Consider the following 17,673-nt stretch of genomic DNA (forward strand, 5'->3'; position numbering starts at 1 on the left):
GGATTGCTGGAAGAGATAGGTAGCAACTATGTATCTCAGGATTTTCCTTCGTTATTGGAAGACAGTCAGTGAACCAGAATAGAATTTGGTTGATTGACTTGACCCCGAATGTTAGTCTTTTTGGAGTATTTGCACGTCTTCATCAAGCCACCTATTTTCCTCTCTTTAATCCTGGCCTTTTCTGTTCTTTTTACTTGAGTTCCCTGGGAATAATTCAGTGGATAGAGGCAGTTGTTCTTTACGCAGAGCTTGTTCTTTGGGTTTTTCCACTGTCTGTCTGCAAGATGCAAAACTCCTTACCATTCTGTACTCTAAAGTCTTGTTACTGAGGCTTGGTAAATCATCTTGACATGTAGTTGAGCAGCTGAGATGTCATCTCTGAAGTTTGACTGGCTTTTCAATTTAACCTTTCAATATATTGAAGTGTTACCACAGTTTTTCAGACCACAACTTCACACATTAATGCAGCACATCTTCCATGACAAAACATCAGATGTTTTTAACTAATCATGTTCTGGTTTTGCCTTTCTCTTAGAATTAATGATAATTTCTACATTTAAAAAATAAGATAGTGACAGGACAAGCAATCTGTTGACCTTGTTCACACTCAGTGCTGCCCTCAGAGTTTACCACAGGTGGATCAATGCATGTCCATGCTGTTACTCCTATTTTTATATCACTCTTAAGAGCCAGATCTCATCCTAGATCCTTAAATTGGCTAAAAGTCTTATTAAAGCCAGTGGGAGTTTTGCTTTACCTGACTAATAAAGTATTTGAGAAGGAGTGTAATGCTTGTGGGTCAGAGAGGCTAATTGCATAGGCTTCAGGTTTGACATGCAGGCAGGTAATGTCTGGAAGTTCTTTTAATGTTTTAATTTTGTGTCAAAATGTGTGAGACTATTTACACACATGCACACCCCCACACCCCCAAAAAATAAAAAAGAAAAAGTATGTGTGTGTGAAGATTGAAAAGAAATAATGCCTTTTAGAATGAAAGGCAAAAAATTAACTTTGGACTTTGTATCTCCGGGACTCAAGATGTGGATCACTAGTCTGGTAGAGGACTATAGACCTGTAGACTAGCACTTAAAAACTGCTGTGATACTGTCTGCCAATTTTTTGAGGGACCCAATGCAATTTTTGTTCGTCTGAGGTGCCAAGCTCACAACACGTGACATTATTTTAAAAGAACTCTGTGTAGGTTATTTGTTGGAAGAGTTTTATGCAGGTTCTAAAATGGCAGTCTTATGCTCTGTGGCAACTATAAGCCCACCACAGGAGCTCACTGCTGCCCCTCAGCTCTGTCTCGTTCCAAGACTAGACTTTGCTGCTGTAAGCAGGAAGAAAAATATATGATAAAATAAGAGAAAGAAATGCTGAATCAGTTTTCTTCAATTAAGGCTTCACAAGAAAAGTCTATTTTTTAATCTTAACAAAACCCACGGTGTCTGATCTTCCATGAGTGTATATAATTTTTTTATTTTAATAACTCCCCTCAAGGCCAATATGAGCTAAGCATGAAAATCCCCAGAGAAATGATGAAAAAAGCAATCCCATTCACTTAAATGTAAAAATAAACCATTTGGCATGTTTATGCAGAACAGAATCTCATAAATTATTATTTTTTTTCTGTCATCTAGTACTTTCTTAGCTAGATTGAAGGCACGCACAGCTTCCTGTTTGTATTTTTTTTGCTTTGAAGTGATGGTGAATAGATTCATTAAATTAGAACAAAAAAATCTGCTAATTTGTTGCTTGTCTTCTGTTTCAGATGGATGATCTAAAAGGCTGAAAGTATTTGTGTATTTGTTGCTGTGCTGCTTGCAGTTTGTTACGAGTGAAGTAACCTCCATCAGATTTTTAAGCAGTGTTTTCCTTCCAGCAAAATCTTCAGGTCAGAGCTCTTCCAATTACATGCAGAAGGCGGCAAGGAGACAAAGCTAGTCTGGGTAGCTTTCTCTTTCAGCAGCAAAGTTTGCATTTCTTTTAATGTAGTTAAAACATTTGACAGGAGAGAGTAGGGTTTAGTGATGTGAGGTGATTTCCAAATGAGTGTTAGCTTTTTACTGACCCACTTTTGACTAGTGGTGTATTCTTGTCCATTACTTTTTGTCATTGAATAATGCTGATATATTAAGCTGTGTGCTTCAAGGGCATTGTAAAATTGCATGTAGGGGCAGGACTGAACTGTGAAAGCGCGAATTACTCTATCAGATCATGCCCAATTAAAAAGTGACAAGCACAGCAGGAGAAATTGAAAGCAAGGTTTATCTTTCATGTAACATAAGAAGTCACTATATCGGTTAGAAACAAAGTGAGTGTGAAACAGATTCTCCACCTCTTCTCATCCCTCTCCAAAAATTAATAATATCTGCTGACTTCATTATCCAAAAGAATAAGCCCCTGAGTTGTAACAGCTCATGTTGAAGGATATTATGACAATGGCAAGAGAAGGGGAAGTACAGCAGCCAGACGCCTTTAAGCTCTCTGCTTAAAGGTCTGCGCTGGACCTCAGGTCAGTGCATCGGGGACTGACGGATAGGGAGTTTGGAAAAAAGTGGTGGTAGTCTACATAAAGCTGTAGCCTGTCATTAAAGGAAGACTTTCAGTCTTGCAGGCTCTCTGCAGTTCCACAGGAAGCATAGGAATAAAAGCATGGTAAGGAAACTGAGAACTTCTACTAAGCCCTGTAATTGTTATAAAATTCCTACAAGCTAAGGAAACTTATTTAACTCTAGTGCCATTACAAAAATCCTTTTATAACATTTTCCATAACATCCACCAGCACTCCTCTAATGGAGAGATGTTTGTGAATGTATAAACTAATGCACGGCACCTAGGGACATGGTTTCGTGGTAGACTTGGCAGTGCTAGGTTAACAGTCGGACTCAATGATCTTACAGGTCTTTTCCAACCTAAACAATTCTATGATTCTACGTTCAATATAATCTTCCAGAATGAATCCTACTGACTCAAGATGTTGTGTTGCAGAACCTGTTCTGGTGGTCAACCTTGATTAAAGATGTTCTGAACAAAATGTGATTCTTTCCAGAGTACTAGGGTTGTGGTGGTTTGGGTTTTTTGTTGGGGGGGCGGGGGGGGGGGGGCAGGGCAGGGGGAAGGCTTGTTGGGTTTGGTTTTGGTTCTTTGGGGAGCAGGGGGTTGCTAATCTAGTAAACTATCTCATAAAATAAAATAAAAAACAACAAACCTGAAAAAGTAAATCAGCTTTGCAAAATGTGTCCTATATTTGCTATTGGGATGCAGACTGCTTCAATGATGTGTGACTGTTGTGTGACCGCTGTGTGACCAGGTCACCACCTTCTGCAGACAGTCAATGTTACATTGACCCTGATGCTTGCTGCTAATGGGTATTACTCGAGTGGTTTCAGTTGGTGAACTCCTGTGTATGCAACTTTAACACAGCTGATTTGGTTAATGCTGAGCTTTCAGATTAGGCTTTAGTGTGTGACGTTCTATTTTGTGAAGAAAAAAAATATACAAAAAATAAAAGGGGAAAGTGAGAAATACGTGAAGCACTTGATATGTGTACTGCTTGGAGGCATTGTATTGTAGGGAAGATAACGGGGAGATGAATTTGCTAAATTCACAGGGTACCTGATCCATGTAGCAAGCTTTGCCCATAAAAATGGTTATGCTCTGTAGAATGCTTCTTCATATAAAATATACATTTAATAGATGTACAATGAGTTAAGATTTTAAAAGTGAGAACTGATTAACAGTCCTACTAGACTTGGAGTTGACAAGCAGCTGTTAGGGAGGGGGAAAAAAAGTAGTCATAATATGAAAATTATCCTCTAAAAGCCCCCATTTTCCTGGAGGAGATTTACCTTTTCCCCTGTTGGTACCCATAATGGAGTACCAGGGGTCACTCAAAAGCATGGCTTTATTATTGTGTGTTATGATGAGTAAGTAGTTTATTGGAGTTTATTCGGAGTGAAGGAATTGTAGGGACTCATATGAAGACAATATTTATGTCCCAAGTTTAAAAACAAACAAAACACCTGAAAACACCAAACTGCAACACCTCCATCTCCGCAATCTCATAACAATCTAGAGTGCTAATTCTTTCCTTTCTATAGTGTTTTGGTTTTATCAGAAGTAGTTTGATATTCTTAGATTAAGAAGATTCATAACATTTTAAAGGACTCTTGTGTGTGGACTGATGAATCAGTTAGGCTTGCCTGCTTCTCCTGAACATAAAGGGGAGGACCTAGCTTGGTGGGTTTTCTTTCTTTTTTTGTGTGTGGGGTTTTGGGTTTTTTCCTGGGTTTGGTGGGGTTTTTTTCAGTCAAGAGGAAACTCCTACAAACTGTGCCTTTGTTAGTGTCATCATTTTTCTGTCACAGCTAAGAGGTTAATGCCTTAGTTACTGGATATATATAATAGACTTTCAAGAAAAAAAAAAAAGAGAAGGCACACTGTAATTTAGGTGTGAAAAAGATTAATGGAATTCTCATTTCTAATTGATATATGTAAAATTTGTGGGTAAGAAATAAGTTGGTTTAAAAAAAAAAACAACAACAAACAACACCCCTCCCACCCCCAACTGTATGGTTGTACCATTAGCTAACTTTGACTTTTATTTTGTAGTGACCAATGTAAAAGAAAATGCTGAAAAGTACATGGAGATGCTGGAGGATAAACTTCATAGGTAAGGATGATATAATGGAAACCTTTTGAAGCTTAAAAATGCTTGTTAATGCAGCATTAAGAAACATAAAAGCATTAGGGAATGTTTTGGAATTTGTATTAGAATAATACCAAAAATAGGTCAAAGTTGGAAATCCTGTAAGTGCTACTGTTAAGACCTCTGTGGCTGTGTTCAGCAGCTTTGCCACCAGCCTGCCAATGGGTGCAGGTTAAAAGGAAGAATCGCTGTGTTCCACGGTGCGTAGGATGGCTCTGGAGCAGTGTTGGTATGGCCAGAGAAAAGGGAACATGTGCGTTAGTGTGCATCGCTCCAGCTCTGCCTGCAGGTGCTGTAACCCGTAGTGTGAACTCCTGAACACCCAGAAGCCCTGAAGTACTGAGGATGTGACAGATGATTGAAAAATTCCCGCTCTGTTCCTATGCAAAACCCAATTCTGAGCAGAGCCAAGTGATCCCTTACCAGAATTCTGGGCATCTCTAAGAAGTAATGACTCTTTATATAACAGTTTTGAAAGAATGCCATTTGGGGATTGTGGAAAGCAAATAGAAACCAAGACAACAATAGAGATATTTTAAGAACTGAATCCTAATGTGGAACTTATTTATTTTTAGGGCTTTTTTTTTTTTTTTTTTTTAACAAATGCTGGCATTTATATTTCCTTCCCTTGCTGTGTGAAGGGGGCTCTAGATCACCCTCAAGTTTTAGGCTGTTCTTTGAAATATGGTTAGTAAATGTTGCTCTGCTGTTTTAATGGAATCTTCTATTATAGTGGACTTTGCTTTGCACAACTGTATTTATATTGGAAAAAGATTTCATAGGAAATAATTGGAGATTTTGTTTTAATAAAATGCAACCCACCATATTTTAATAAAATGCCACTTCTTTTTCTATTACTGAGCATGTATAATTAATAAACTTGTTGTCCTCGTTATTTTTTGTTGTATTGATAAAGAGAAGTTTCTAGATCTTTGGATTTGCTCACTCATACTTTTGAATACAGAAGTAGTTATTTTACATAACTCTTAGATTTAAAAGTCATTTAGAGAGCTAAGTGAAAAATGATGGAAATAGACCTCGAAGATCAAGCTGTTTGTCTGTGTCGTGCCTAATCCCACCTTAGTAGCATTTATACTCCAATCCATAAGTGCAAAACAAGCCTTAAGAACTTTCAAACTATGGTCTTTTTGAAAACCATACTCTTTATTAAAAAAATAAAATATAAGGTATAACAACATGTATTGATGCTTCTAGGATGTATGGATTTAACTGACGTAACAGACTCCTGGAAAGAAGTAAATTAACAATTAAATACTTGGAGAATCTGTATAGACATTTTTTCTCTTTCTGAGAATTTATGAGAAAAAGCACACCACAACTGCAAATTCTAATTTATTTATGCCTTTTTGTATAATTGGTCTACTTGGTGGTCTACTTGGACTTCTCTGCATCAGTATCTTAAATTGCACCACATTTTTATGTGTCTTGATAGGTATTGTTAATGAGCTTGCAGCATACTTTTTTCCCTCTTCCTGCTACTTGTGGGAGAATTTCCATGCTGAACTGCTGGTATTCATCCTGCTTCCTTGGGGAATATCCTTTCAGGGGAGGGATTAAAAGTTAAACCTTCTTTTTGGCACTGCTTTATATTTTGGAAGCATTTTTTAATGAACAGTAGTTGACCATTTCAAATTTCCCTTAGCAGATTTAAGAGCTTTCAAATATTGTAATATAATTTGTTGCTTTTGTATGCAGGGGTTGCCTTCCTCAGTACTACTTAGACCTGGGCCTTTTTCAGTCTGGGTTCTCTGTTGCAACCAGGCTACAGGCTTCACAGTTTTGCTGTTGAGACAAGTGTTCTTCCTAGCCTTTGCTGAGGACACAAATGTATGAAGTCCACGTATATCGCTGCAACCGTACTAGTACATTTAACACGTATTTCAGCGCTTGCCATCAGCTTCGCTGCCTCTAACAGTGTGTTGTGGTGTTCCCAAGCTTCTAAAATTTCCCTTTCTGCCCTTATGAAGAAGAAAAAAAAACACCAACCCACAACCCAAAAAACCCAACGTCAAGAAAACCCCCTAAAGCTCACCAAATAAACCCAACAAAAAAATTATCCCAAAAACCCACCAAGTGCTGGCCAAGTCCCCAGATGGTGAAGATTCAGTCCTGAGCCAGTGACAATTTTTCAATATGTACAAATGGCATTATTCTAAAAATAGTTTATACCAAGTAATTAAGGGCTAAGAATTTCTTTTAATATTGGTGGGAAGAGAAAATGTCTAATGTTTTTACCAGAAAGCAGTCTCTAAGATACTACGTCTTTTTTTTTATTATATTTATGCTAATAAAGTGGTTATAGATACTTGTTTTTTAAAGGTTCTTTGGGCTTTAAGTAATTATATGCACCTGCTTCACAGCTTGAGTAATTAAAAAAAGGAAGTAAGAGCCCAAGAGGTGGCTTTTTTTCCCCTCTCTCTTAGAGAAGTAACCTGAGAGACTGTTTTCTTTTTTTGGTCTTCATATAGATGCTCGGATTACTCTTTTATATATATCATAACATAAAGAAAGATTCTCTAAGGAAAATTTAAAGAATAAGTTTTAGCTTTGCATTGTAGACAGAGGTAGAATCTGCATCTGGCTCATGGCTGCACTTTTTTGGATGCCTTTGCAAACCAGTAGAGGATCAAGTCTGTGCAGCATGAATTCACTGAATTTCACTGAATTTTTAGAGTTGGAAGGGACCATAAAGAACATCTAGTCCAACTCCCCTGCTGAAGCAGGATTGCCCAGAGCTCGTTAGAACATGTTGCTCAGGACTGCATCCAGGCGGGTCTTGAAAATCTCCAAAGAAGGGGACCCCACAACCTCCCTGGGCAGCCTGTTCCAGGGCTCCGTCACCCTCACTGTGAACAAGTTTCTTCTCATATTTGAATGGAACCTCCTATGTTCCAGCTTGTGCCTGTTGCCCCTTGTCCTGTCACTGGGAACCACTGAAAAGAGTCTGGCTCCCTCCTCCTTCAACCCACCCTTTAGATACTTATAAGCATTGATAAGGTCTCCCCTCAGCCTTCTCTTCTCCAGGCTAAAGAGTCCCAGCTCTCTCAGCCTTTCTTCATAAGGGAGATGCTCCAATCCTTGAATCATCCTCGTTGCCCTTCGCTGGACTCTTTCCAGTAGTTCCCTATCCCTCTTGAATTGGGGAGCCCAGAACTGGATGCAGTATTCCAGTGGTGGCCTCACCAGTGCAGAGTAGAGGGGGAGAATGACTTCCCTCGACCTACTAGCCACACTCTTCCCTATGCAGCCCAGAATTCCATTGGCTTTCCTGGCCACAAGAGCACATTGCTTGCTCATTGTCATTTTTCTGTCTACCAGGACCCCCAGATCTTTTTCTTCAGAATTTGACTCCAGCAGGTCCACACCTAACCTGTATTGGTGCCTGACATTCTTCTTCGCCAGGTGCAGGACCCTACACTTTTCCCTGTTGAACCTCATGAGGTTCTTCCTTGCCCAGCTCTCCAGCCTGTCCAGGTTTCAAATAAGCTTCTAGAGTTTTTCTCCAGATAAAACACATCATTTCGCCAGCTAATGTTTCAAATAGAAACAATCTAGATTCAAAACCCTTCAATATAAGATATAGCTTCAAAATAAGGTAGAACTGTTAGAAATTTAATTTTTGACCACTAATATAATAGAAGAAAATTAATGAAGCAAACTTCAGGCCAAAACAGCTTTAATGACTGTTTAAGAAGCATCAATTTTATCAATTAAAATGTGTTTTTCTCCTCCTCTCCTTTCGTCTTCTGTTTATTTTCTTAAGAAAAGTTTGGAATCTATTCCTCTTGTGATTTTTATTTTTTTTTATTCTTTTTTTTGGGGGGGGGGAACCTAGCTTATTCACTGGAGTGCTTTTTTTGGTGGGACGCGGGGTAGTTTGCTTTGTTTCATTTTAAAACAAATGCAGTACTTTTGACTGCACCCTATAGATTGCATCTGTTCTCAAGCAGTTTCATAGAATGTTACTCTATTTGATTAAGAACAGTACTCTTTTAATAACCTTGCACCTACAGGAAAAAAAGGGGAAATACACATTGACAAAAAAGGAAATATTTTTAGTATCTAATAATTTCACCTCAAAGAAGGCTAACCACCCATTAAGTACATAGATTACTTGACATTGGTTTTACCTTTTAAAAGACAGCTTGTATTCTGAGCAGTGGATTGACAGTTGTAGAGGACAGTATCCTTCAAGAAAATAATAAATAAATAGCAAGTTTCATAATCCTGCAGGCTGTGTCTTCTCCGGTCACCAATATACATCTAGCCAGTCCTAGAGTTTATACATTAAATCTGTGGCTGCACTTTTGAGAATGTAAATACCATTGCTATCACTTCCATGGCAGACCTTGCAAATTGCTTACTCTTTGTTAGTAAACAGACGTGCAAAAGTGGTCAGAGTTAGGATAATGACACTGTGTTCAGTGAAGTCGTCTGTATGAATATCTGAAGTGCAAGGAGTTTGCTTAGATAACTTCAGTTCATCGCTTGAGCCGTTTGCACAGAAGTTTACCATAGCTGTCTGATCTGGCTCACTGAGTCAGCTGAGCATCTTCTTGTGGGACCCTTGTTCTTCTACAGAAAGTGTATTTCTTCATCTCACTTCTTCCCACTCCAAGTGAGGGTTCTGCTGGGGCTTTTTATCACTACCATAACTGAAGTGTGTTTCAACAGCGCAACTCTTTTAAGGACCACCAACTTCTGCCATAAGTGAGCTTACGTCATTGTAAATGGTTGAGGGTCATGAATTTCAGCCCAGGAAAGAGTGCTATAAAGCCATCAGAGCAGAAGATTTGGGTTGGGATTTCGTCCTTAAGTGCTGTCTCCTAAATCAATACAGATTTTGCAAATGTGTGGGGTACCAATAAACACCTTTGAAATCAATGGAGATGGAGAGAGAGTACCAAGTTACGTGTGTTTAGATACTTAGATGTGAGAATCCAAGTCCAGACTTGGAGTTTGTAAATATTCATTTGTTTTTGAAGATACCAAAAAAATCACTTGCCTTTTTAAATGGATAAGAAACCTTTGATATGTATTTCTGCATGAAAAGTCATAATCTTCTGAGTTATTTGCTTGCTCTTGTATATCTCAATGAAAATCATGCAACATGAGCAATTGTGTATCTATCACATTTTACATGCACCCTGTATCTCATTAAATCTCTGTCCTAGCTTCAGTCTATTTCCCTTCCTGCGCAGAGGGTGTTGTGAGAATGCGTGTGCATAAAAAGATTGATCTGTATGAGAACTGTATTTGATAGCTGGAGGAACAAAAACAAATGTATGGAACAAGGTAAAATTTAAAAAAAAAAAAAAAAATTTATCTCGCAGACCATTGCTCTTGCAGGCGCTAGTAAATGTTCCACAGCAAATACAGTTATCTTATAAAGTGCTGTGCAAAACCAGGAATTCAGTTGCATCACTGAAACGTGTAGTAAAAGGCCTTGCTTCTTTCAGCTCAGTCTTACCTTTGGAGACACTACTGTGCTATTCCTGCAGTAGCAGAGGGAAACAAGCCATTTTATTAAATAATTAAAAAAAAACATAACCAAAAACCCCCAATTTTTTTAAAATACTTTCCATACTTTTAAAATATTTCTTTATACCAAAGAAAGCTAAGATTAAATTAATGGTGCGAATCAGCTTAACAGGATTTAGGATGAAATAACAATGCTTTTATTTTTCAAGCATCCACCTGCTAGACATCCATAGAAACATATTTGGAATACATTGCCCTTGGAAAACTTATTAGAAACTGATAATCTGTGAAAGTTTGCACTCTTAAGCAGATGGAGTAAATGTAGTGGAATTGTTATAAAAGAGCGTCATCTGAAGATTTCTTTTTTATATGCTGTGAATGATTTGACATTTGCCCTAAGAACTGGGGGTTTTGGCATACCAACTATTTCCTGAGTGGCATTTCACATTAACATGAAAGTTATGCCTGAATCATAGCCCGAGCAATTAATAATATGTATGATATATAATGAAGGAGCATCTCACAAGTGAAAATACTTCTTGAGAGGGTAGGAGGCAGAGAGCAAATAAAACGTCAGGAGAAACCAAAGATCTTGGGACCATCGTTCATCCTTCTGCATGGACTCAGAATGTAAGAGCCAGACCTGTCATGGAGCATTGAACCCTGAGGCAGCAGAAACCCCAGAAGGAGCTGCCTTCGTCGCCAATTAAACAGGCATTTAAATATTTTTTTCAAAGCTGTCGTGGTTTGCTGCAGTGAGATGAGGTCTCTTCATCCAACTTGAGCTTTTTAGTCTCCTGCACCCACCCAGAGCCCTGTTTGAAGACTGAGGCTGCTTTTAAAGAGCAGCCTATGGGGTCTAAGCCTACCAGTACAAGCTTGCAAATATCAAGCATTTTAATGACAAATCCCCCCTGTGGCTGTCTACAGACTCTTCTGTAAGGGTAAGGTTTCATCTTGGGCTGTTAGTGTCCTGTATGTCATTGTGCAGAAAGCCTGGTGCCTGCCAGAGGAGAACTGATGTGCTAAGGCTGCTGAGTAAGGCTTTTCAAAAGCTGTTCCCTCTTGTGTAGGCAGCAGCATGGATGTGCTTGGGAGTGCCAGATGGCCTGCGGGGATTCTGCGTAACCTGTGACCTGCCTCTGTTGCACCCAGGGCTGTTTCAGCTGCTGGTAGTATGTAAGTGCACAGATAGGCAAGGATGGTATCTCAGTCCTACCTCCCCCCAAGATTCTGTGTTTTTCTATTGAGCTTCCAAGAGAGCCCACAGCCCCATCCCTTGCTGGATAATGACTCGATCTTATTTTGCTTACCAACAGTTCTGCTGCAGGAGTGTTAAATGCAGGTTAGACAAAATATGAGATCCTTCTGGTGACTCATTTAGTCCCTTTCTTCTTCCCAGCTGGTCGAAGTCATACACAGCTGTGAGAACATTAGCTCTGAAATTGTGAGCAGCAGACACTTTATATGCAGTGATGCATTCCTTTATATCTCATGGCCCACATGGTGATGGCTTCTAAATCCCTTATCATAACTGCCTCAGGCTGGAAACAATTTTTTTGTACCAGCTGATGTAAAGATGGCATTTCTCGAGCTGAGGGAATTTAATGTGATTGTACTGTTCTCCAGGCCTCAAAAAGATTATGCTGTGACTTCCATTCATCACAAAAACGGAGCTTTTTAGTTGCTTTTTCTAATTCCCAGATAGGAATCATGAAATTATTTTGGGGGAATAATGTTGTTCAGGAATAACTGGTGACAATTACACAAAGGTGTTTTATTGAGCTATTTTCTGTGCTGTTCTGCAAGGATGGGGAGACGAATAAATATGCCTGCTAGTAAGATGTAATACTGCAACGACTGTGCTTCACAATTGTTGGTTGTTGAATGATACAGCACCTGGTAACTTTGCAAATATATGCAAAACCTTCCTTCTTTAATTGATTCTTTTTTGCTATTTGCCTTGATTGGTTTTGTGTTCAGCAATGTTTGTTTTCATGTTATCAGTGGCTTTTTTTTCAACTCATGGATGCACAGTGCAGGAGATGTGGTGGAGTCTCTACCCTGATCTGAGGTGTGCTCATCTCCATGGCTCTTTGTTCACTGAGGTGTGAAGGGGATTGTGTGTGTCTAGGACAACTTGCTTTTACTGAAGAAGCAGAAGTCCAGCCCAAGGTGTGTTTTGCCTGATCTCATACATCTGTGACTTTTTTTTTTAAAGGGTTTCAATCAAATGTCACTTAACTAGTTCAGAACACATGTAGCTGCTTCCTGATTGCTCAGGCTGCTAGTGTATGCGTGTATTCTGCATTGGACATTTGTGGTTTTCCTTTGCAGGCAGTCTTTTTAATGTGTTTGAATGTGTCATCTTCACTGACGTCTGTCCCTTCAGACAAGATGCCAATGTCCTGAGAGTCCCGTGCCAGAAGAGGACCAGTCAGGATTAATTGCTACCACATCACATTCCAGCTTGTTTGAAAATGAGCAGTCTTAAAACAGTTATTCTCTTCCCTTATTATTCATCTTGTTAGTTCACATATCAGGCGTATTAGGTTGTCTTGGGTCTCCTTTATAGCATACTAAGTTTCAGAAATGGTTTTGGGAGGAGAGTGGGTATGAATGCTCTGAATAGCTTGGCACATGGGAGCAACATCATTTCATACTGCTGATGGTCTTAAAGCTGGTCTAAGATGGTCTTTGAGTGCATCAAAAGGGCTGAGCGTCCTTGTGGATGCATAGATCTCTTTCTTATCTGATTACCACTTCTCTACTATTCCTGTTTGTATGGGATATTTCTTTTTTTTTAATATAGCATAGACTGTATAGGGGTAGTTTCCTGAAATGTGGTGTTTGCCCGTGATTTCAAGCTGTTGTTTATGAGTGACCCTTAGCTCCCTGAAAAAGCTCCCTTGGATGTCAGCGCAGTCACTTACATTGCCTGCCTGTGCAACAAAGGGCTGCAGGACTAGGCCTGGTGTGATTATCTAACATACTCAAAATTGGGAACATGGTTAGAAGTTGATGCCCCTGGAAGTCAATATGGTAAAAAAACTTAGCAGACTCACAAAGCTGGAAGAAATTTTTGCACACTTCTGTGACATCTGAAGGTATTCTGCCTCCACTTGTAATTTGCTGTTCTTTAGAGTAAATCAGTTTCTCTTCGAACATATTGTGTAGTTTTAACATACTGATGGGTTCCCAAAAATCTTTCAACCACCAAGAAAAAAACTTGTCTGGGTTCAGTAATGTTGAAAAAGCAGTGCAGTGTCACCAAACCCACCTGGGCACAATCAAAGACTTTACTTTGGAGAATGAATTCTCCTTGTTGTGAACAATAAATTTGCTTTGTTGCAGTTACCTTATCCTTCAGTCTACATGAGAGACACTGTCATGAAAACAGTATTATTTCTTAAAGGCTCATATTTTCCTGTTACTCTTCTCCAGCCTGAAAACAGCAACTTACGTCATAGCACTTACTTTACTGCGGAAAGACTATGATATCAGACTTGGAAGGATAATCACTTCAGCTGTGTAACTGGTAACAAGATCATAGGAACTTGCGAACAAAAATAACATTTTAAATAGATTTCTATAGGGGAGGGGAAAATAGGCAAAATGGCCTGTATACGCTGAGTTGCTCCCACTCAATATTCAGAAACGGTGTTCAAGCTTTTTTACTATACCACTGATCTTTTGTTTTAGTACTGTTATAGTGAGGGAAAGTTCACTTGCCCAAAATTTTCATGAATAATGTGAATACAGGTGATTTGTTTTGGTTGCTATATTGGCCCGGCCTTATTTGGGAGATTCATGCTCTTTTTAAAATAGTTTTGAAAACTTAATTTTCACAATGATGAATCCAATTAACAAAGAATAAAAACCTAAGTATCCTTTCTTACTCTATTTCCTTTTTGTCCTCTGCTTTAAATGTTTGTGTGCTTTCTTGTGTACTGTTCTTCTTTAACTGCTCTGTCCAAAGTCAGCATTCTTAAAGAGGGGGCTTTCTGATACTCTTCCTGGTCTTTCCTGTATTGTAACTTCTCTGTCTCCCTTCCACTTGTCTCATTTCCACTTTGTAAATTTTATTCTTACCTTCTTTGTTTCCAACTTTATTCCTTAGCACACCTATTTTTCTGTATCTCCTCTCTGTGTATCATCAGGGGGCTGGGGGAAAGTGGAAGTTGGACAGTAGGAATATAAGAAAGCACTTGATTCACAGAAAATTTATTCTCACCTTTAAAACACAGCAGATTATTTTTCAAGGTATCTTGGAGTGCATGACTACAGTACAGGTTCTCATTAAATGTTCTTATTGTCTTCACAATCACATAATCACTTGCAATATATTTGAAAATGTCTGCGATGTCCTGACAGAGTATAGTATCTTGGAAGCTCTTAGTAAATTTAAATAATCTCACGAGAAATTTGATGTTATTGCTTCATGGAAATGGATTAGCCTAGATTAACTGCATCTGGAGGAAAGGGGAGAATCTTTGCTGTTCCTTTTGTTTCCGGATGTGGAAAGTATAGCTAATGCCCACAGGGGATGGAAACTGAAATCATCTCTATGAAAGTGTAGCAGATAGAGTCTGTAGTCATGACTCTGCAGCATAATGTGCATTTCATCTTCAGGGTGGTTTGGTGCCATGTGCTGGTAGAGATCCTTCGATAGACAAACGCACGTCTCATGCCAGGATGCAACTCTTGGTTCCCATCTTGTAACTCGTGTCTCTGAGAGCACCAACAGAACTATTATATATACCCACCTATAGATGAAATGCACGTTGCACAGGCAGTAAAAATGGAGGAAGGCAAAGAATGCAATCTGCTTCTTCCACTAAGTGAGAAAACCATTACTGTTTCTGTCTGTGGCCTCCACAAGATAGGAGATAATTGCATTGATGGAACCCCCCATGTCTTTTGTGGCAGTAGTAAGGATCTTCTGGGTCTGCAGTGATAAAATGAATGCTTGCTGCAAGGGGAGGAGGACTTTGTTTTAATTCCTGAGGAACCATCTGCTGGCTGAAAGCGTGGATGGAGATTTTTCTAGAAAGCAAGGGATGTGATGGGGAGGCTTTTGAGCCTAGCAGTTGTCTGGGGGAAGGGGACATTACGGAAAACTTACATTTCCACTTAAAGTCCTAGTAGAGAGTTAGTATTGCATCCATGTATATTTGGTATCTATTGTGCTCTGAACGTCTTTTAATGACTATTTGACTTCTCTGTGAGATGGTAAGAAGCGAAGAAGAACACAAGAGTTACAAGCTTAGCAATTGTTGCTATCTTTTCTTCCTTTTTTTTTAGCATTTTGCCTGTTTGGGGCTTCTGGGTCACAAATATTGATTTCTTTTTTCCATTTTTAATTGGGAGGTAGGGGAACTGCAGCACATGACTGTACTCTTTTATGAGAAGTAGGGGAAAAGCTCTGTTGTTTTAAAATCTAATCTCAGCATTGAAAATGGATCTTTTTAGGAAAAAAAAAAAAGGAGGTTGGGTTTGGGGCCAGTTTCCAGTGTCTCTTAAAGCTTTAGAAAAAGCAAAGCACATGGTTGCACAGCCTTTAGTAACTCTCTGTCCAAATTAATTCATGTTTCATCCAGGCTAGGGCTTTTTCAAAGCTACTGAATTAACTTCAGTAGTTAGTGTGCAGCACTGGCAAAGAGAAGGTGACAGGGGATTTTGACGCTTATTCATGGAAGAGCTTTCCTGCTTTCCCCCCTTCCCTCCAGGCGTTTTGTCTTCCATTCATTTTATACTTAGCATAGCAAAAATCATCAGAGGGCAAGGCTGGGTCTCCCCTTCTAAAAACAGAAAGTATTGCTCTTGCTTAAAAAGAGAATGCGCTGAAAGTTCACAGCCTCTCTAGCTGGTTAGTAATTGTGTATTTTGTTAGGATCTTTTCTTATTCTGTATGCTTTTTTTTTTACACTGCATTGTTTTGGTGCTGGTCAGTCATGCCCGCAAAGCTAGAGCTCAACACTGCTGAAACTCATTAATGTCATGGTAGTCCTCTCCGCTTCTAACTCTTACCTCATTGCTGCTTTGGTGTGCTGAGGTTTCCCTATTTTGGAGCAGAAGTAATGTCTTGGTTTTGTTTGGTTTTTTTGTTGTGGTTTTTTTTTTTTTCTTTCCCCAATCACTTGTGCTCTTCCCTGTTTTCTCATCTCTTTCTATTTGATGGAGTTATCATAGAATAGTTTGGGTTGGAAGAGACCTTTAAAGGTCATCTAGTCCAACTTCCCTGCAACAAGCAGGGACATCTTCAACTAGATGTGGTTGCTCAGATCTCCATCCAGCCTGACCTTGAATGTTTCCAGGGATAAATTACATAAATTTTATTAAGAGTTCAAAATTAATCTGTTGTTGTTGTTAATCAATGATACTTGTGAATGCGGAGAGGATCCTGTTTTGAGAACAGCAAATATCTAGCATGACCGACATCAGTCACACTCGCTTCCTCTTGCCTGATTGCAGGCTGCATGGCTTTTTGACCTGGAAGCCTATACAATTTTTCATGTAGATATCTATGCTAATGTATGTTTGCATTAATGAAGGGAAGGTTGATATACTTTTAATAGTTTTCCATTTCCTGTGCAAAAATGCTTTGGTTGTGAGGTATTTCTACCTCACAGCTCCATTGTGTTTCAGAAAGAGTATTCAACTGCTGACCTCATCCTAGGATTTTCAGATAAGGTCCAAGACTGTCACCATGAGGATGCATTTCCAGGCGCTATAACTGCTGAGGGGTTACCTTTGGATACTCTGTCAAGCTAAAGGATAGCGGTTTCATCATCCCATCCAGATAATGGAGAAAATGTGCACCAGCAGGTGTTAACATTATTTGCAGATGTTTAGTAAGAGCATAGTGTCAGTTGAGAGGCATTTTAGAAACCAGGGACTCGGTTTGAAAAATTACATCTGCTTAAGCAGAAACCATTTCTCATAATTTCATGGGATTTTTCCCAGTCTTTTACTGAGAAAAAGGTGAGTGCATCATGGCTGTAAACTCTTCAAAGAGCTTTTCTTTACCCATCAGCATCACCTGTGCCTTGCCTGGCCCTGCCCTGCTGCTGTCATCTTTGTGAGCCAATTTCATGCAAATCTCAACCTATCTTAGTTGTGGAGATATGACTATGTGAGGGGAGGGATGTGCAAAGCTGTTTGTTGCCTCTGTGTCCGTGACATTAAGGTTTTGCTATCTTACCAGGTCCCCGTGGTGACTGCATGTAGGTTAATATCCATAGTGAGAAAAACCTTCTGAACTTGGCAAGAAAATTGTTCAGAGGTGGATGTGTATTTTCCTACTGCTGCTGTTTTTGAGTGCAGCCCTGAAGACAAGGCTTGAAATCAGTTTGTGCATTTCTCAGAAACTTTGTCATCTCTCTTGAAGCAGGATTGCCATCAACAGTGATAATGGGTGTAGAGCAATGAAGGAAAGTGAGAATGGATGTCTGACATCA

General features: G+C 39.2%; 1 protein-coding gene across 1 annotated transcript in view; it reads left to right on the forward strand.

The window, feature by feature from the left end:
- DISC1 (DISC1 scaffold protein) overlaps positions 1-17,673 on the forward strand; it is a 207,306-nt gene that overhangs the window by 154,810 nt on the left and 34,823 nt on the right. The window contains exon 10 of the mRNA XM_074164698.1: positions 4,615-4,675. Coding sequence (XP_074020799.1) covers positions 4,615-4,675 — 61 coding nt within the window. The remainder of the gene's footprint in view (positions 1-4,614; positions 4,676-17,673) is intronic.

Source organism: Numenius arquata, chromosome 2 (genome assembly GCF_964106895.1).
Source record: "Numenius arquata chromosome 2, bNumArq3.hap1.1, whole genome shotgun sequence".
Lineage (NCBI taxonomy): Eukaryota > Metazoa > Chordata > Aves > Charadriiformes > Scolopacidae > Numenius > Numenius arquata.